This window comes from Parasteatoda tepidariorum, chromosome 3 (assembly GCF_982258835.1).
Source record: "Parasteatoda tepidariorum strain Cologne lab strain chromosome 3, Ptep-v5.0, whole genome shotgun sequence".
Lineage (NCBI taxonomy): Eukaryota > Metazoa > Arthropoda > Arachnida > Araneae > Theridiidae > Parasteatoda > Parasteatoda tepidariorum.
The window spans coordinates 37,319,584-37,341,680 of NC_141757.1; the positions used below are offsets into that span (position 1 = coordinate 37,319,584).

Genomic DNA, 22,097 nt, shown 5'->3' on the forward strand with positions numbered 1-22,097 from the left:
TTAAAATAAAGTATTTATAGTGTCATGTTCGCCAACTAGTAAAATATTTTTATAAGTTTAAAAAGGTTTTTTTTTAATATAATGTCCAAGAAAGTTTTTTTGAACTATGTTTATGAAGAGAAATAATGTGTTAATTGTGTAAAGTTTGAAAGCTAATAACCAGAAAAAGTCTAAACTTATTTTTACAAAGAGAAAGATGCAAAGTTATCATAATATCTTTGCTTGCGATCTCCGAGATCTGTGGACACAGTGACGTCATGAGGAGGGAAATCGTAGCTTCAGCTCTAAGAGCGGCGTGAACTATCCCTTCTATTCTCTTTAGCCCTGAATAAGAATACTGAATATGAAAAAGAAAATAAAAGTTTCATTTTTTCTCTTAAATGTGCATCAACACGTTGCTTTTCCTTACGCTCCTTTACTGATATTTCACAATTTAAATTTAATGCAAAAAAGTATTAAAAAAACTAAACACTCGAATTGAAAAACAAATTTTATAAAACCTACCATTTTTTTAATCATATTATAAATTTAATGCAAATATGAATCGTTTGCTCTCCATTCAACGGTGTAAGAAATGAATGCAACCATTATAAGTTTACACGGCAAAACTTACTGCTTGCACTCATAGCATATAATACCGGTAAATAAAATGGTCACTAGACATCATTGGTCCCTAGGCAAAAATATTTCATATATAGAGTGAGCCGTGATGGCTCAGGGGATAGAGCGTTCACTTCCCAATGAGGTGAACTAGGTTCGAATCAAAGCGATGGCTGGTTGATACGAATTCCGCATCCGGCTTGCACCGACCACAGTGTTGACGTAAAATATCCTCAGTAGTAGACGGATTATGGTTTGAGTCCCCTTGACGTTAGGCAAACCGTGGGAGTTTTTTTGTGTTTTTTCCTCTCCATGTAATTCAAATGCGGGTTAGTTCCCTCTAAAAATCCTCCACGAAGGCAAATTTCTACCAATACTTGATCCAGGAGTTCCTTTGTCTTCTAGGTTGGGTTCAAAATTACAATGATACGAAGTTGAACGTTGATAGTCATGAACTCGGAATTCGGTTGGCTGTTCAATTAGGGTAGTAAAATAAAATAAAACATTTAGACTGGTAGGTAATTTAAAAGTGTCAGTGATGCTTGAAAAGCAGTCTTGGGGTTAATAGATTTTAATTATCATAAATCTAGCGATAACTTAAAATGTTTAACAATTCGTTAATCATTGTATTAAAAAAATAATAAAAATTCATTTTATTCATATGACATATTCGTATTTTATTGACATCCGTCTGTTTTGTTGCATTTATTCAAGTACTTCATCTAACCTGATTCGGGTGTGGGGATTTGAAATTTGAATATATTTTCATTCGGAAAGCTAAAAAAACATTTTTCCGAAATTATATTTTCAGTTTAGTTTATTTTTCGTCTGGATTCATTTTCGTTTATTTTTTGTCTTTATATACATATATAGACATATTTTCCTTCTTCTTTGACAAAAGAAACATATGACTTTAACGTATCGCATCATGAACTGAAATTTTATCTAAGGTTTTTTCTTACCACTGCCAACAAAGCAGAGTCGGGGGGACATTTAATTTTCATTCGAATAATTTTTTAAATATCCTAGTTTTTAATGTATAATTAAAATTAATTGAAACTGTAATTTGTAACTCGAATTAAATTTAAAATCAGTGACTCAAAAATATCAAAGATCCGCTCAAAAATCTTATGCAACAGAAAACAAGGAAAAATTGTTCCTCCCGTGTAATTAATGGGAGTTGGTAGCTGAAAACTATTGCAAAGGGTTTACGAATCACTTTAATCGCTACCGCTGTTTTTGGTATTCAACATAACATTACATTTTGCTTTACTGAGCACAAACTATGAAACGAGAAATTATGAAGGTGCATAGAGAAACGTACTGGAAGTTTGAGTGATTAAAAAGATTACATTTCACAATTGTTTCACACAAAAATTTAACATTCCATAATTCGTTCAGGAATTGTTTAACTTACAGTTAAAACAATGTGAGCAACATCGCTACACTGCAGAACGCAGAAATTCAGATACAGAGTTGAAATTGAGTGTGCAGAAAGGGCCACATGTGTGTGCACATCTAGTGAGATTTTTTTTCTGCATTATTTTGTTGTTGATTCAAAAGTTAAAGCCATATTTTCGTTAATTTTTCTAACTTTAGCCATATAGTTGTTTGCTGCTAGACAAGAAGAAATATTTTTTTCTCTGGATAATTTTATATTTTTGCACTATATCATTTCGTGATAATTGAAAATAAAAAAGAGGAAAATGCTAGCCCTAATTTCGTCATCGTTTAGAACAATTGTCATTTTTCAACTTATATCTATTCAAATTTTCTGCGAAACTCTTTTGTGTTAGTTTTAATATATATATACAAACCACATTAGTCTGCACTGCAAAACATAACATTACTAGCAAAAACTATAATCGGTGAAATTTGAATTGAAAATTAATATCCAATTGCAATTGGAAAAGTTTGAATTTTTTTAATTTTTTTTTTTTTTTTTTTTGCTTTTCATCGTGGATTGTTGATTCATTTCACACAGCTTGTTGCTTCGTAATACTTATATTCTGAGTTTGATTCATAATTACAGAAGTATATAAAATAATTAAGATTTTACAGAAGAAAAATATCGAACTTGAAATTTTCAAGTTTAATAACAAATTTCGTAACATTAAATTCATTGAAGGTTTCGAAATTTGTTAGTTTCTGCGATCAATCTAATTAAACGATCTGGACTAATTAAAATATACTAACTCAAAATAGTAAAAAAAGTTAATTGTAAATATGCACAAATAACTGAAAAAATATGATAAAGGGCTAAGCAAAAATATTACTAATTGTGAAAATATAAATAATTTGTACGCTACTTATTTGTATTGTATTTGTCTTATATATTAACAATATATAAAAGAAACCTGAAGTACCTTTAACGGATGAAATAATTTTGTCATCACAAGCCGTAGTATTGGATAATTGGGAAAACCGTGATTTAGAATAATTGTTTTCTTTATCCTCTACTTGTAAAGAGATTTTCGATCAAATGTTCCGAAAACAAAAAAATAAAGAAAAGAAAGAAAAACTCTTGAAAATTATGTTTGATGTCATTATATGTTTAAAATCGCTGGAATATGAAGATGAATGTTAAGTTCTATCTCATTTTCCCTCCTTGTTTTAGTCTGTTTATCGACAGTAAGACAAATAATATATATTTCCAAAGATTTATATTCATAGAATTAGCGAAGAGAAGTAGAAATGATTGCAAATCAGAGGTGGAGATTAGTTAGCGACATTTGTAGGAAGTATAAAAAGAAGAATGTATGAAAGTAGGATTTTTTTTTCTGCGCAGACAATGATACGGACAAAAAATAAATATCCAAGAATTCCATTAAGCCAGATCAGATCACGTAGTCACTGGACAAACTTGATAAGCCATCGTAATACCCATCTCTATAGAATTAATCTGGAGATTATTGTTAATTTATTTCGAAATATTTTCCTTTAAGATGAATGTGTTTCAATAGCTATTTTCTAAGTTAAATTCGAATAAAATATTAAAGAATTAATTCAAGTAGAATTAATTAAAAAAAATCAGAAGAAAAAAGCTTACGTTATTACGTTAAAGTAACAATTAAATAAAGAAAATATATAAAATCGAAATACTTTTTCAGTGAAATCTCTAATTTACAACGAGAAAGACCATAAATGCGAAGCATTAACGAGATGTGCTAAGAGCAGAGCCTCCAATTAGAACACAATCTGCATGCCCTTTACGTGGAACGTATTTTTCCTTTTATCTGATTTCAGCCCCTCTCCCCATTGAAAAACAACGAAAAACATTGTATCCGAAAATTTTCGAAAAGTCAATGTGTCAAAAGTCATTTGCAACGTTATTTCAGAACCCCGTTGTCTACAAGCTACAAGACTACTTTCGGGGGTACATTACTTCAAAGAATGTAATCTATATTTATTGTATGTTTTTATTTACTTCTGTTCTTTTGTACAATGATAAAGTATAAAAAAAATAGATTTTGAAGTTTATTATAAAAAAGTGCATAATTTTCTGAAGTTATATCTAGTTTTTCAAATCCATTTCAAAAACTAAGAAAGTAAACAAAAGGTCGTAGCATACACAGATGTTTTTTGTTGACTTTTTCACGACTTTTACAAATTCATTCACTTTATCTAAAAATGCTACTAATAAATGATATAAATATAGTTATTGCCCAATTGAATAATCAGTATTTTTGCAAATAACTGTCTTCGTTTTACAATGCACTAAGTTGATTAGAAAAATGTCTTAAGTACGCTTTTAATCAGCCTGATTAAGAGACGCTGTGGTTCAGGGAATGGAATGTTCCTCTCCAAATGAGGTGACTTGGTTCGAATATAAGCGGTGGCTGGTTGATATGAATTCTTTTCCCGATTCGCATCGACCACAGTGCAGATGTAAAATATCCTCAAATGTAGACGGATCAGGGGTTAGAATCCCATTGCCGTCGGGCTATATGTGGAAGGTTTTCGTGTCTTTCCCCTCATGTAACGCAAAAGCGAGCTAGATTCATCAAAAAGTCTTTCTCGAAGGCTAGTTTGCCCCAATGCTTGATCAAGGTGTTCTCTTGCCTTCTGGGTTGGGTTCAAAACTATAAGTCTACGGAGTGGATTAATGAAAGTCAAAAAATTCAGAATTGAGCCGGCTCTTTATCACTAGTAACATAATGAAGTAAAATCAGTCGTAAACTTTTTAGACTCAGTGTAGTGAGACCTAATACCTTAAGGGTTATTAAATAAACCAGTCTTTACTCAATTAGTCTGATTTTTTTCCAGACTATTTGAAATATACATATTATGCATGAAAATCATACAAACACATAAAATAACTGTGAAAGCTTAATGTAAGTAATCTTTTTAAAGAGTAATTGTAATGAACCATAATGCAATTATTAGTAAATTTTTCACACATTTCCTAATTAGCCAAAACAATGGGTTAATAGTAATAAATTTCAAAAATATCATGCGCTTTAAAAAGTACTGAAGAATTTTCTAATTTACCTGACATATTGAAAAATGATGACAGCAAATGCAGCGAACAAGACTTCTCAACTAACTTATCATCGAGCTATCTTACGCCTTTACCATCCCATTTGATATATTCTCTGTCTTAAAGAACGTCTGAGTTTCGCAATTGGGTATAATATGAAAAAAGCACAACTACTTCCACTCCGAAAATTTTACTGAGAATAATATTTACCTTTTAGTTTAATTAATAAGCTGAGTTTTAAATATGTTTACTAAATTAATAAACTTAGATAAAACAACAAAATAAATTATTTCAAAAGGAACTAGACTAATACATTTCCAACCTGACGAGTAGCGACTCATAACAACACATTTCGTTTAATGTTTACTTGTCGCTAGAAATCAGGTTCGCAGTAAATGCTGCTTACTAGTTAAATTTAGTAGGAATAACACGACCTGTGACGTAGCTTATAGTATACCCAATTAAGGTTCCATGTTAAAAACAGAATACCATTTTTCTTTGTTAGAAAACGAACCAATAGATGGCGCCACGAGATTTAGAACTCTCTAAGAACAACAATTTTTAGTTAGTTTGATTATGTTACTGTCGTTGGAAAGATCATGTTGTTTTTGTAGTGTTTAGTGCTGTTAATATACATATGTTAACCAATTCGATGGAGCATATTTATTGAGTTTGTGGTCACTGATTTAATTTATTTAGGTACTTACCGACCCGGGTAGAAGAACAAGGTAAGATATCTTTTATTTGATACCTGTTCTATTGAAGTAGATAAAGAAATAAGTTATCTTTTTTAACATGGCATCCCAGCCCGCACTATCGGTTCGTATTTTAATAAAATAAGAACTATTATTATAAATTTGATTTATAGTGTTATAAAAATAAATGGACACTGGAACTGAAAATACTGGGAATAATAATAGCTCTAAAATGGCCACAAACATTGAGCTCCTTAAAAAGAAACGCACTACGTTAAGAACATCAGTTACTAAGCTAATTTCAAAGATAGAATCAGAAATTCAAAAAAACGAAATAACTGATGAAGAAACCGAAATTGATCTAATTATTGAACAATTAAATGATAAATTCGAGTCTCTCAAAACAGTTGATTCTGAATTAGAAAATCTGTTTAAATCTGAGGATTTAGATAAAGAATTAGAAACTGCAGAAGAATACCGTGAAAAGATAGTAACGTGGAGATTTAAAGCTAATAAATGTTTGCGTAATTTGAATCAAAAGAAAAATATTCGGGAACCTCTCAATTTTCCCCAACATATAGCTCCTACTACTAATCGCGAAGTGGAAGTAGAAACGAAACCAGAAATGCTGAATATAAAATTACCAAAGATAGTAATCCCGAAATTTTCGGGAAATATAAGTGATTGGCTCACACTCTGGAACTCTTTCGAAACATCGATACATAAAAACAAATCGTTAGATGATGTCAGTAAATTTAACTATTTAAAAGCTCATCTATGTGGAACAGCTTTAGAAACGATAGGAGGTTTTGCTATTTCCTCAGAAAATTATGTTAAAGCTATTGATTTGCTAGAACAGCGCTTCGGAAGAAAAGAAACATTGATAAACAACCACATGAGTCAATTATTAGAAATTATCCCTTTAAAGCGTTCTGGTGATGTAAAAAATTTTCGGCAATTATTTGATAAAATACAAATCCATATAAGAAGTTTAGAATCGTTATGTATTTCATCAGATACTTTTAGTACTTTATTATCCCCCGTAATACTTAAGTCAATCCCAAACGATTTAATATTTGAATTTAATAAAGAATTCGGAGAAAAATATTCTTTAACTGATTTGATTAATTTTTTGAATAAGCAGTTGATAGCTAAAGAAAAGACTGATTTAATGAGAGTGAAAGAATTACAAAATTCGCCGCCGTATCCGAATATTAATGAAGGTAGTTGGCGCCAACACAAAAGGGATTTAAGATTGGAAGATATTGAAACATTTTTTTGGAGCTACTCCATGGACGCTCTTTATTGGATAAGGAAAGAAGGCCCTTGGGCGATTTTCGTATCCAATCGAGTTGACGAAATTAGAAGACTTTCAAAAGCTAGTGATTGGAAGTTTATTCCGGGAACCCAAAATCCAGCGGATTTGCCTTCAAGAGGTTGCACAGTTAAAACCCTATTGAAGAGACAATGGCACGAAGGAACATCTTGGCTTAAAGAATCAAGAGAAAACTGGCCTAATTTTGATCTAGTTCCTGATGAAAAAATAGTGCATGCCGAGAAGAAGAAAATCATTGTATCATCTTTAAATATGAAAGATGACGAATTTTACAACAACATATCATCCTACAAGAAAATAATCAGAATTACAGGCTGGATATATAGATTTTTTGAAAATTCCAGAGCAAGCAGTAAGAAAACAGGAAAATTATCTGTAGAAGAGCTTATTAAAGCTGAACTCAAAATCTTGAAAAGAGTTCAAGAAGACTCATTCCAAGGCGAAAAATTGAAGAGTCTGAAACTCCTGTCGATATTTACAGACGCTAATGGACTTGTGAGAATTAAAACAAAAATCATTATGCGAGAAGACAATGAAAACTTTAAAGTTCCAATTATTTTACCATCTGATCATCATGTTGTTAAGAGACTTATTTTACACAAACACCAAGAACTTGGACATCCTGGAGTACAATCTTTAATGGTAGCTCTGAGAGAAGATTATTGGATATTAAAAGCTAGAAGAACTGTAAAAAAGGTACTGAAAACCTGCATAACTTGTCAACGATTTAATGTGAAAAGACCTGAAATACCAGAAGGAATGCTCCCGGAGGACATAGTAAAAAACGCCTCAATTTTTGAAGTTATGGGAGTGGATGTTGCTGGACCGTTGCTTACGAAGGACAACAAGAAAGTGTGGATCGCAATTTTCACCTGTGCGATTTATAGGGCAGTACACTTAGAACTATTGATATCACTTTCAACAGATAATTTCATACTTGCCTTAAGAAGATTTATCGCGCGCAGAGGACGTCCGTCAATTATCTACTCCGACAATGGGACTAATTTTATTGGAACTAACAACTCTCTGAAGAATATCAACCTAGAAAGACTAAAGACAACCTTTTCTCCAATTTTATGGAGATTCCTACCTCCCACTGCTCCATGGTGGGGAGGATTTTTTGAGAGGTTAATAGGATTTTTGAAAAGAATTTTGAGGAAGGTTCTAGGTCATACATCCTTAAATTACCAGGAAATTGAAACTGTTTTGTGTGATTGTGAAAGCCAACTCAATTCAAGACCCTTAACATATGTTAGCGATGATCCCGATGATTTATGTCCTTTAACAGCTGATTTATTTCTGAAAGACACTCGTACTAGTAGTACTACGGACTTGGATAGATTAAAGCTAACTGACAAGACGGAATTAAACAAAAGACTTGCGTATAGAAGAAGACTGATGACAGATTTACGAGCAAGATTCCGTAGTGAATATCTGAGTCAGCTACATCATAGACTGACAGTTCGAGAACCAACATACCATCCTAAAGTTGGAGATATCATCTTGATTTGGAATGATAATCTCAAAAGAATACATTGGCCCTTGGGAAGAATACTCTCAGTTTACACAAGTATAGATGGACTGATCAGAAGAGCCAAAGTTAAGACCAAATCCGGAATTCTGATCAGACCAATTCAAAATCTCTGCCCATTATAACTAGACGAGGAGAATCTCAACAACGAAGATCAGCTGCCAGTGACTTCCAAAGATGAGCCAGAAAGAACATCATCGGACATTCCTGATTCAGTTCCTGCTACTACCAGAGTTGGACGTGTTGTTCGCCCACCATCCAGATTTGGACAATGAAGTATTGAGATTCGGTTCAACATGCCCCGAAACTCAAAAGGGGGAGTGTTAAAAACAGAATACCATTTTCCTTTGCTAGAAAACGAACCAATAGATGGCGCCACGAGATTTAGAACTCTCTAAGAACAACAATTTTTAGTTAGTTTGATTATGTTACTGTCGTTGGAAAGATCATGTTGTTTTTGTAGTGTTTAGTGCTGTTAATATACATATGTTAACCAATTCGATTTAGCATATTTATTGAGTTTGTGGTCACTGATTTAATTTATTTAGGTACGGACCGACCCGGGTAGAAGAACAAGGTAAGAGATCTTTTATTTGATACCTGTTCTATTGAAGTAGATAAAGAAATAAGTTATCTTTTTTAACATTCCAAGTAGTTTCCATGGAAACAGTTCGGTGCATAATTATATCTCCATTGAATAGCTTTTAGCTCGCATGGTACGATTTATGTAATTACTTAAACTAATACTTGCATAAGCATCAAACCTTTTTAACAATAGTAAACTGGAGGGACTCCTAGAGGATTTTATTCGCGATCGCAACGCTTGAGTACGCCCTCTAGCGGGAGCCTGAAAATATCGGGTATTAGTTCTAACATAACCATTGGCAAAGATGGACGCCATTTTCTTAGTAGCAAATAAGAAGCAAAATTTCCCCAAGGAAAAGGTAGAAGAACTTGAAACAACTGACCAGAACACGCCAAACATTGAAGCAGAACACGCCAAGCATTTGAAGAACAATTTCTCAATAATTTTTACCCTTCTATTACCAACAACATAACTTCCGATTTCATGATCGCTTGCTGTTACAGATGTATGTATTACGGTAAAATATTTTTTTCTGTCTTCAATTTATTGCAAATTAAAGCGGAGTCAACATTGCTTTCGTCATTCCAATGAATAAATGTGAATTCAGAACGTACAGAACTGTAATAGTTATAAAATATTCTTCTTCTTTATAGAATAGTATATATTTCTGTGTCTATATAATTTGGAAAACAACAATAGAGAATCATCCGAATTGCTTGAAATAGTATCATTTGTGCTAATTATTAATAAATTTTTATCATTTTCTTGGTAAGTACCTTTTAATTTTCAAAGAATAATTTCAACTAGAATTCAGCTATTCTGTTTTTCAAGTTACATATTGAAATTTATATCGAGATCTTAAAATTATAAAATTTTGCTGTGTGGTATGTTATCTAAAAGTAATGAAGGGATAATCATATATATAATCAATGTATATATAATTTGAAAATAAAATTTTCAAACTATGAACATTTCATTTCGAATTCTGCAGATTTATAAAGCAGGTGAGTGTTATGATTTTTATAATAAAAAATTTGCTTGTAATTATTTTTTTTTCTTATTTGGTGATAGTTCTCTACAAAATGGTTTTTTTTTATGTCTGATTAAGAACTAAACGAATAAAAAAAAGAAACAAAATGAAAGTTTTTATTTCAATATGAGGAATTTTTAAAATCGTTTTTTTATTTTAAGAATTCTTTATTTTACATTTTTTAGTTTATAAATTTTTGAAAAATTTTTTTGTCAAAGTACTTTTTTTGAAAAATAAAATGGTATAACATTATGTGTTTATGTATACTTCTGACATATTCTAATGTTTGAAGTAATATGATTCAGAAAAGTATGGAATAAATATTCGGTACCTACGTATTAACGCCACCGCAGCCACAGATTTGGTGATTTTTAAGTGCCGCCAATCTACACTTAAAATTTCTGCGACAAATCATAAAATAAAACACTTTATTTAAAATCAAAGTAGTCAATCGGATTTCGGTGGAAAAGGGGCCGATATAGAGTTTAGCATGGATTCAAAACAAACTCTATTTTCTTTCACTTGATGCTATCGCCATATGAACTCTAATAAAATTCCAAACGAAATAACATTTTCAAAACTTACGTTTTCTAAGATAAAGTTTCATGTCAAGGGAATTGATACATTTTCGTTTTTTCGGTAACATATTTCACTCCTAAAAAAATAAAATTGCATCTTGTTTTGTTTTTGGCAAATCCCAGACACATTTTCGTAGCACTAAGAAACGGCGTCAAACAAGAATTGTTTTTTGGTTTCGTAAGCATTCTTTATATTACGCTTTTTAGTAATGATTTTTATTGAAACTTAAAATTTTTTGATATAAATTGTTGTCAAAAATTTTTGTTTACAAAATTAAATTATATAAAATTATGAGGCTTTATGTCCTACTTTTTGTTCATTTTAATTTTTGAAGTAATATGATTCTTAAAACTATGGAATGTAAAGTTTAAATGGGCGTCTCAGGCATTAGGTTTTAACTCTTATAAGAATATACATATTTTTTGTCTGTTCATTTACAAATATCTTTCCGATGTGTTTTGGATGTTCCTTCTCTTAAAAAAAAAGAGATACCATTTTGTTTTCGTTTGAATAAGAAAGAATATCCAACATTTTTCTTTTTTAAATTTAATATGCCACAATAAAGAAGGAACGTTACAATGCTACACGCTACATTAAAGACGTCTCCAGAGTAACTGAATGACTGTTCATACGGAAATCGCAGGTATTCGTCTCAACGCCCCCTATAGTTCGTTGCGATCGCGAATTCAATGAACATTACGTGGTAGGACGTGTGGTCTTCGTCACCAAATTTATACTTTGAAACCACGCGATATTATTTTATTTATATTAAGTCTTTTAAACATGTTTCTAGGAAATTACTTATTTAATACCAACGGTAATGGAACAGAAATTTTTTTTTGTATTCAAAAGTTTGTTTATGTATTGACTTTTGTTTAAATTAATCGATCTAATTAGTTTTCTTTTAAAATAAATTTTTTTAATAAAATCGATCGATATAATACATTTTTAATGTAATTATTCATTGTAATTAATTAACATAATGATTTAATTTAATTGATCGCTTAGTATTCATTGCGATTGTAAGTCATTAATTTTTGATGTTTTAATAACCAATATTTGAACTTATTTAATTGGAATGTATTAAATTAATAGAAGAAAATATTTTATCCCTGATATAAAATTAAATCAAACCTCAGAATAATTTGCGCTACTGGAACTTTTACAATTTAACGTTATTATATATCTCATCTCTAAGTTTTCGTTGTTGAGTTTTTAGAATTTAAAAACGATCTATAATAACATTAAATTGATTTATAGTAGTTCTTCAGATTTAATCAATTTGTGTTCGATATTTAGTTTCTAAGAATATTAGTTTTTTTAGGAAAATTTCAGATTTAATGAGTAAATGTTTAGGAACGTCGTCAAATGGAAATATAACAGCATTAATTAAGTTTATTATAGTTTTTTTACATTATTACTAAATACTGTAAAATATAATCACAACAACATTACAGCGCAAACATATACAAATATTAGTACCGGGATGGGATGTGGCGAGCCCGAGGAAGGAGCAACCCTGTATTGTCCGAACTGGGTGAGCCACATTCTTGTTAATTTACACAGCGAGCTACCCGGTACAAGAAATGTTGACCGGGTCGCAGAGGAGCAATTTCTACACTTTATGAATATAATTATGACTGTTCATACTGTATCTTCATTTTTTAAACCTGACTTCATGATCATTGTAAATATTTTGCACAAAGCTTACTTAATTAATTCCATTGATATTTTGTTCATAATTTAATTTGTTGTATATAAATTCTCTTTTTGCATATATTTAACCAATATTCCAACAATTATTATGCTTTCAATTGACATAGTTCATATTCTGTCTTATATATTTTATGATTTTGTATTTTTTAAATGTATGTTTTTTTCAGATCATGGCAAACAGATAAAAATGAATCGGTTGGTGTCCCAAATAGCGAGATTGAAGTTATACCTAGTAATTTCAATTTTAACCCTTTTGAAGGCCGTGGTAAGTACACTTACCACCACGTTTTACCACTTTTAATTTAAGTTTCCTTTTTTCAATAACTTCAGCCTTCTTGAAGTGAGTTTGAATGAAATTGGTAACCATTTGTCACTTTTAAAAAACGTATACAATACATAATTCCTTTTGAAGTTTGTAGCATTTAAGGAATTTATTTTATAAATAGAGAAAAATAAAAGTCAGTAAGTTCCTAATAGGTCATGCTAAATATATTTACCACCAAAAAAAATGGCATTTTTATAAACTAAATGAGTTTTTTTATTTTTTATATCAATGACTGTTCTTAAAACAATTTCAATTCCAAAAATACTTTAATTTACCTTTACTAGAAATAAAGAGCCCGTTAAAGGGTTAAGATGAAAGCAAATGATGAAAAATTTGTAATTTTTGTACTCACATATGTGACTCTAGCAACATTATTTAAATTATTTAAGGACATTACGAGTACGAACCCTGAATTCTATTTATTTGCTTCACTAAATTTTTGATTAAAATTTTCTGCTTTGCAAAGAATTAAATTATAAGAATTAAATTTGATACCCTTGGAAACTCGGACTGTGTGATCCAGGGTGCTGTGGTAAACAGTGTTTGAACCAGTGTTCTATAGAAAATTTATAAGCATTCATTAAATAATTTTAGTTTCTAAATTAAAAACAGTCAATTTTCAATTCTTTCTTAATAGATTAATTGTATTTAAAACAATAATAGCGTAGAGAAAATAATTCATTTCTAAATATTTATAACAAAAATTATTGTTTTGAGCTTATTTAAATTCTAACACCTCCCGCTGAGGTGTTAGCAATTTAGAGGTGAAGTGTAGGCGTTATTGTTGAATATGGAAGAAAGGCAAACTATTTACAATAAAGAGTAACGCCTACTCAAATCTGTAATAGTAGTTCCTCTTTACGCATTACAGATTTTATGTAATTCCATAATAAATTCCTAACCAGGATATTTTAAAATTAACAAGAGAGTACAGCTTAATAAATAACAATACAATTTGATTTCAAAAGAAGAAACTTTAGAGTACTCAAAAAAAATTTCTCAGATACATCACTGGAGCCCCCAGATCCATGAGAATGCAGGATCTAAGAAAATATTTAAAAATCAACAAAATAGATAAACACATAGCTGAACTATGTGCAAGTTTCTTCAGAGATGTCCTCTCTTGTGATACGTGCAACTACTTTAAAAACTGTGATTTTGAGCTCATCAAAGACAATATAAAATATAGCCCGGTAACCGCCTTTTCCTGTCCGATGGAGTATTGTCCCGTAAATTTTATAAATACTTCAGGGTTCCCACGGTCCTTGAGAATTTTAAAAAGTGGTAATAAAAATAAAAGAAATTTTGACATTTTTATTTCTGTGTAGCCACCACTGTTGTCAATATGCAAATAAAATCTCATTTTTCCTCTCCTTCTCAAATAAGTTGCGCGAGTTGCGTGATGTAATACAACGACTTCCCGATAGGGGAAGTAGATATATATTTGTTGAAGAAGCTGACTGGCTGTTGGTTGATTCAGATGTGTAGCACTGTGTGTGCGAACTATTGTTTCCTCATATTATGTTTTAATAAATACTTTATTTGCCGGCATTAGCCTCTGTGTTATTCAACCAAACAACAGTGGTAGCAGAGCGTGGTTTACAATCATCATGGAGAAAGACTTAGCTTTTGGAATTCCGAAGTTGACTGGAACTAATTATCATCTTTGGGCCATGAAAATGGAAGCAGTTTTGAACCTCAAGAAACTAATGTCGGCAGTGACAGAGGAAGCTCCAACTGACCCTGGTAAATTGCAAGTTTGGGAAACTACAAACCAAGATGCCGTATCATACTTGAAATTGTCTCTATCAGACGAACAGGCTTTGCAATATGCAGAAGAAAAGAATGCAAAAGCTTTGTGGACAAGAATTAAAACTACCTACACTGGGCTTGAGGAAGATAGAAAGATTGATGCGGGTGCCGAACTTAAGAGCTTAGAAATGCTGGATTCAGAAGCCGTAAACGATTATATAGCTCGAGCTAAAGGATTATCGACTAAGTGTGCTTCCTTGGGACTGAAAATATCTGACAGAGAATTAGTGTTCTACACGGTCAGAGGTCTAGCTGGAAAATATGAGCGCATAAAACAAGTTTTAAAAGCGCAACGAGAAAAGTCGATAGAAGAAATACTTGAAGTCTTAAGGGAAGAAGAAAAAGATTTACTACAGAAATCCCGTGGGCATAGAAATTTGGAATCCGCATATGCTACTCAGAAGAAGAGTTTACCTAGAAAAATTTGCTACTCCTGTAGAAGACCGGGACATATAGCAAGGGATTGTTATTCGAAACATCAAGAAGTGGGAACAGATAGAGACTACAAAACATCGACCAGCAGAGCAAAAGGTCGCCGAAAACCACATTTTCAAGAGACATTGGTATCCGAAAGTGCTACTCCAGATGATTACGCCTTAGTTTCAGCTGAACAGAAAGGACAAGTGGACGAATGTTGGATCCTGGATAGTGGAGCCACGTCTCATATGTGCAAGGATGAACGCTGGTTCGAATCTATAGCTGCTTGCGACAGTAAAATATACCAGGCAGGTAAGACTTTTACATTAGATACTAAAGGAACCGGAACTGTTAAAGCTATTTCACTAAGTAATAATGCAAAAATTATAATTAGTAATGTATTGTATGTACCAGAATTACGTCATAATTTACTGTCAGTTACATGTTTAATGGATAAGGGGTATAATGTAAAATCACATTCAAACTCAGTATTAATTATTGCTCCTAATGGACGCGTAGTTTTGAAAGCTTTAAATGTGAATAAAAAATTGGAAGTTAAGCTAAAACCTAATGTTAATAACGAGGTATGTCTTTCTGAGTGTAACAAAGTTAAAAATAACGCTGAAATGAATGTAATTTGGCATAAAAGATTGTGTCATTTAAATGCTGATTACATGCGTAAAATGTCTAAAGTGTTAAATTTAAAAATTGATAATGAATTGTCTTGTGAATCATGTGATATTTCTAAGATTACCAGAAAACCTCATTTTAGTATTTTAACTCCTCAAAGTTCAACAACTTTAGAATTAATACATGGTGATTTGTGTGGACCATTCCCAGTTAAGTCCTTAGGTAATTCAAGATATTTTTTAATATTAGTAGATGATTTTTCTGGCATGTATTTTACTTATTTTCTTAAGAACAAAACCGAAGTATTTGATAAAATTGTAAGTTTTAAGTTGAAATTTGAAAACTTAATAAATAAGAAAATTAAGAAATTCCGTAGTGATAATGGTCTTGAGTTTGTAAACAAAGATCTTGAGTTTTATTTCACTGAATGCGGAGTTACACATGAAAAATCTGTGCCATACAACCCAGAAAGTTTGGGTAAAGCTGAACGAGCTAATAGAGTTTTGTTAGATAGAGCTAGAACATTAATCTATGATAGTAAACTTCCTTTAAATTTTTGGGCTGAAGCAATAGCCTATGCAACGCATGTTACTAACCTAACTCCTCGAAAAGGTAAAACTGAAGTTCCAAAAGAATTATTCTTTAATAAAAAGCAGAACTATAAATATCTACGTGTTTTTGGATCTACAGTATACTATCATGTTCCTAAAGCTTTAAGACACAAACTTTCTATTCCAGGTAAAAAGGGTATTATGTTGGGATATTCGAATGAAAGACGAGCTTATCGTATTTACGACCCTGAAAGAAATAAAGTAATCGAAGAGCGTTCAGTAAAATTTAATGAGAAATTATTAGGTAGTAGTAATTTGTTTAGTGAGGATAAATTTAATGACATCGATGAATTTTTTAATATCCAAACTATTGTAGAAGACCAAAATACAAGTTTTGAATTTCCACTGGATTTGAAAGATACCCGAGATATAAGTGAAACTAAAATTCGCGGTCGTCCAGTAGGTTCAACTAAAGAAAAAATTAGGGAATTAAATGAACAACGAATAATTGAATACGAAAACAGGTTACTAGAGCTAGGTGTACGTCGATCAGATAGAATAAAGGAAAAAGCAAGTTCAAACTTAGTAACTAATATTCCAGGTAATTTTGATGAAGCTAAACGTGATAAAAATTGGTTAAAATGGGAAAAAGCAATGAATGAAGAATTAAATTCTATTCACGAACACGATGTTTGGGATCTAGTAGATAAGCCTGAAAATGTAAAAATTGTCAAGAGTAAATGGGTTTTTACTATGAAAGAAAATAAATACAAAGCTAGGTTAGTAGCAGCAGGTTTTAATCAAGTAAAAAATCGTGATTATTTAGAGTCTTATTCACCCGTGTTAAGTACCGAATCTTTGCGTTTGTTGTTAGCATTATCTGCCAAATTAAATTTAGAAGTAAAATTTTTAGATATTAAAACTGCATATCTTTATAGTAATTTGGAAGAAACTGTATATATGACTATTACCCCAGGTTTTAAACATTTGTATGGTGAAAATAAAGTATGCAAGTTAAAACGTAGTCTTTACGGATTACCCCAATCAGGTCGAAATTGGCATTTACATCTTAAACGGGAATTAGAAAAGCTTGGTTTAAAACAGCTAGCTTCGGATAATTGTATTTTCACTAGAATAGAGAATTCTAAGTATTTTTATATTGGAATATACGTAGACGACTTAATGGTTATTTATTCAGATTTGCAAATGTATAATGATATAGTGGGAAAATTATCTCGGATATTTGAAATGAAAGAAAGTAAAGAGAATAAATTTCAAGGTATAGAAATAAATAAAAGTGAGAAGGGCGTAACTTTGTCTCAAACTGAATATATAAACTATTTATTGCAGAAACATGGTATGTTTGATTCCAAATGTGTAAAAACACCAATCGTAAGAGGTGAGGATAGGAGTTTTAATTGTTCAAACGAAATGGTTAACCAAACACAATATCAAGAATTAGTAGGGGAACTTTTATATCTCTCGAACAGAACACGACCATACTTAGCATTTGTCATGAGCTACTTATCTCAATTTAATCATAAACCTGAGAAACGACATTTTAATTTAGCTAAAAGAGTGTTAAAATATCTCAATGGTACAAAGGATAAAAAATTATTTTTTAGTAACAAATCGGGACTTTTGAATGCTCATGCCGATGCAAGCTGGAGAAATGCTGAAAATGGGAAATCATTTTCAGGAGAAATTGTAATGTTAGGTGATTCCTTAATTTTATGGAAGAGCAATAAACAAAAAACAGTTGCTCTATCTACTTGTGAAACGGAACTTGTTTCTTTAGGTGGTGTCTGTAGAGAACTAATGTGGATTTTAAATTTATTGGAAGAATTGCATTGTTCTATATTTATAAAGAAACCAGTGACCATTTCGTCTGACAATCAATCTGCAATTGATTGGTTGAATAGTGCAAAATCATCTTCTAGAACGAGACATATAAATTTGAAACTTCATTACGTAAAGGATATAATTGGCAAAATTATTAAAGTAGAGTATGTGCAAACGGACGAAATGATCGCAGATTTCCTAACTAAAGCTGTAACTTTTGACAAGCTCTCTTGGACTGTGTCACAAATAAATTTAATTGATTAATTGTTAATAAGTCTAAGTTGTATGAGAAATTTAGTATATTTATGTTTTATATTTTGTGGAAAAATGTGTATTTATTCGCAGGGGGAGTGTTGTCAATATGCAAATAAAATCTCATTTTTCCTCTCCTTCTCAAATAAGTTGCGCGAGTTGCGTGATGTAATACAACGACTTCCCGATAGGGGAAGTAGATATATATTTGTTGAAGAAGCTGACTGGCTGTTGGTTGATTCAGATGTGTAGCACTGTGTGTGCGAACTATTGTTTCCTCATATTATGTTTTAATAAATACTTTATTTGCCGGCATTAGCCTCTGTGTTATTCAACCAAACAACAACCACTAAAAGATGTTTTCAAAAAAATATATATATATTCACGAAAATTTCAACACTTGACGATGAAAAAGCATATTAAAACAAAAAAATATATTGTAGCTCCACCCTAAATTTACTACCACTTTTTAAATTTTTCAAGGACCGCGGGAACCCTGTACTTGTATATATTTTTGCGCATTTATTATCGTGTATTTTTCCTACTTCTCCGATGCTATGTGGCTATTGTGCACCTGAGAAGCTCGGGGGTAATACCTCCAGGGGAGGCGAGGCAGTCTGCCACAAAAACCTCTTTTAATTCTCTCTCAGTTCAGCATTACTGTACCCCAACTTTCACCATTCATTTGCGCTTCGGTGATTTATTATTCATTCCCACTCAGATGAATTAGTTAGAGCCCCTCGCAGGGCTGATGCTAAGATAACCACCACATATGAGTATGAGTATACAATTTGATTGATAATTGGCAGCACTTTGGCGCCATTTAAACATATACATACATACATTATTTTGATCTCTAATTTAGTTCATTTGAATTTTTCCATTTTAATTTGGAAACAAAAGAAATTGAAATATTAATAAATGGTCACTTGAAGAATTATAGATTACAAATCCCAGCAGAAGCACTGACTTTAAAGGTTTTAGCTACGTAAGGGTCATTTTATAAACGAACACATCAAATGATTAAAAATATCTTCCATTTGCTTAACCTTTTGGGGACGGGTGATTCATAAAAGCTTTCGTACAAAATTGGAATCAGGATGTAAATAAATAAAAAACGATAACTTAAATGTCGGCATTGATAATTTGACACTTAATTTGCCTTTACTTCAATAACTGTTAGTTTCATCTTAGATATAATCAATGCGGAAACTGCGGAAACTAATAATTGGTGCACCGGAGTACCTGGCCAAAAAGGCCACCTCCGTAAATTATATGATTAAAAACTGAATCAAAGGCCATTGATATTAAAATTATTTGGGTTAGTAGACTTAATGTTAGTAGTTAAATAAAATTAAGGAAAAGAAAATAGAAAAGGGATAACACAGACAAATAAAAACATATAGAAAAAAAAAAAAAAAAGAAAGATAAATTAAAAAGAAATAAATAAAAATTATTTATTTATTATAAATCATTATTTATATTTTATATATAATTATTGAAAAATGAGCAGTTAGTAATTAGCATTGTTAGTAGTTGTATTAGTAAATTGAATCAGAATGAGCCGCAGTAATTCCGCGAAGTATTGGGCCAACCCAAGAAGGTGGAAACGTGTAATGATGATAGAGGAGCCAGTCAGGGGGATGGAAAAATCATCAAACGATGTCTTGGAGATTATTATAGTAATGGAGAATGGCCTTAGGCCGTCTCCTGCACTTAGGGTCATCTGGGTCGTAGTTAGAGGAAGACCATATAAGGGGGTTGAAGTGACCAGTGCTCTTAAGAAAATACTTGAGAGAACTAATCTTGTATAAGTCAAGAAGGCTAGGAGTACAGGTGTCATTACGGATATTTTTATTCCTGAAATACCAGGGTGAATTTGTGATATTGCGGAGGGTTTTGTTATAAGCACTCTGTAAGAGTTTAAGATTTGTCTTTGCAGCCCCCCCGAAGGCGGGTGTTGCATATGTTAATAAGGGGGTGAGAAGCATTTTAAAAATTAGAATCCTGTTATTAGTGCTGAGGGGAGAGTTCTTTTTTAGAATAGGATAAAGTGCATATTTTGCAGCTATGAATTTACTCCTAATGTTCCTAAAATGATATTTGAATGTCAGGGTTTTATCCATAATGACACCTAAGTACGTAGCCTTCGTTTCCCATTTGAAAGAGAAGTTGTTATCAATGATAACATCCTTCTTGTAGGTCCTTTTCCTGGTGAATAGCACCGCCTGAGTTTTGTCAATATTGAGGGCAAGTTTCCAGTTTTGGAAGTAGTCAATGATGGTGAGGAGATGGTAAATAATATTCCTGTTGATATCGCTGATATACTTGCTTTGTGTGGCAATGGCTGTATCGTCAGCGTACAGTGCAGTCAGAATGCCAGGATCTCTAGGGATATCATTAATAAAAATTAAAAACAGTAGGGGTCCTAGTTTGCTCCCCTGGGGAACACCACAATTAATGGGTCTTAAGGTTGAGAAAAAAGTGTTGCAGTTGACCATGAACTTTCTGTGTGTTAGGTAGGATCGTATAATTAGAACAAGTGGTCTAGGGAAATTATATTTCATTAATTTATAGATAAGTGCATCGATCCATACCTTGTCGAAGGCTTTAGCCAAATCGAGAAAGACGGCACCTGTGTGTTTGTTGTGTAGCCATCCTTCATGTACGTATTCAATGAGCCTGATGAAGATATAATCAATGTTAGTTCAAAGTATGACTCAATAATTTTATTTTGAACTAAAGTAATGGTGAGTTAAATAAATCAAACAATTATAACCCCGCCCACAAATAAATTGCTACAGAACTAATTTGGTTCCCAGTTTTATCTTTTTACCCTGAATGATACGGTTTTATGCTGGCACGTATTTGTGACAGGGCGCGAAAGGGTTAAGACTAGACTGGTAGAAATTAAGACTGTACCCTACATCCTTAAAATAATAAAATACACATGGGCATTCAAGATACTGAGCTTTTTCTCAGCAATGACAGTTCAGAACACAGCGCTATGCATATACACGCAAGCCAAACTTTCATCTATTCCTAAATTTACGTGATTTTCGACCCAAAGTAAAGATGGGGCAGTAATTAATTACTGAGAAAACGTGCTTCTACCAAATGATTGAAACACCGAAAAAAAATTCTACTACCGTCTCTGTGACAAATTTAACTGCTATTTTCACTGTGATAAATTTAACTGATACTTTCACTGTGACAAATTTTTGCCACTGTCGCTGTTTTAAATGTCACAGATATAGATTCTGCTCTGAAAAATCTCAGTGATAAGGCTAGTTGATTTGTGACAATCTGCTGCTCCATATCATAGCTCTGCAGCAGATATTGTGTAGTAAAGACTTGTGAAGTCTTAGATCAGATTTTATGACACTGTAAACATTTCAATTAAAATTTTTTACCCTAAATTAGCAAATTATTGCATCTGTGAAATAAAAGTGACCAAATGAAAATAACGAAAACAGAGATAAAATTTCGACAAAATAAAGCAATCATCAACAATAATATCTCTCTCTCTCTCTCTCTCTCTCTCTCTCTCTCTATATATATATATATATATATATATATATATATATATATATATATATATATATATATATATATATATATATATATATATATATATATATATATATATATATATATATATATATATATATTATTGTTGATGATTGCTTTATTTTGTCGAAATTTTATCTCTGTT

The 22,097-nt window shown here is 31.7% G+C and overlaps 2 protein-coding genes across 3 annotated transcripts in view; one reads left to right on the forward strand and one right to left on the reverse strand.

The window, feature by feature from the left end:
- The window catches only part of LOC107445356 (nose resistant to fluoxetine protein 6), a 70,721-nt gene extending 65,494 nt beyond the window's left edge, over positions 1–5,227 (reverse strand). For both annotated transcript variants that reach the window (XM_087159099.1, XM_087159097.1), the window contains exon 1: positions 5,092–5,227. The gene's annotated coding sequence lies outside the window, so the exon portion shown is untranslated. The remainder of the gene's footprint in view (positions 1–5,091) is intronic.
- Positions 5,228–5,962: 735 nt separating this feature from the next.
- Positions 5,963–8,917, forward strand: LOC139426389 (uncharacterized). Its single transcript, XM_087160077.1, has 3 exons — positions 5,963–6,715; positions 6,917–8,681; positions 8,772–8,917. Exons 1-3 carry the CDS (start codon positions 5,963–5,965, stop codon positions 8,915–8,917), a joined length of 2,664 nt encoding a protein of 887 aa, XP_087016203.1.
- The last annotated feature ends 13,180 nt before the right edge of the window (positions 8,918–22,097 follow it).

Excerpts from the sequence above, each read along its gene's own strand:
- LOC139426389 (XM_087160077.1), top strand. The coding sequence starts at position 5,963 with ATGGACACTGGAACTGAAAATACTGGGAATAATAATAGCTCTAAAATG. Across the intron at positions 6,716-6,916 it reads CTTTAAAGCGTTCTGGTGAT|CAGTTGATAGCTAAAGAAAA; the intron begins GTAAAAAATTTT and ends TTTTTGAATAAG. Across the intron at positions 8,682-8,771 it reads AATACTCTCAGTTTACACAA|ACGAGGAGAATCTCAACAAC; the intron begins GTATAGATGGAC and ends CATTATAACTAG.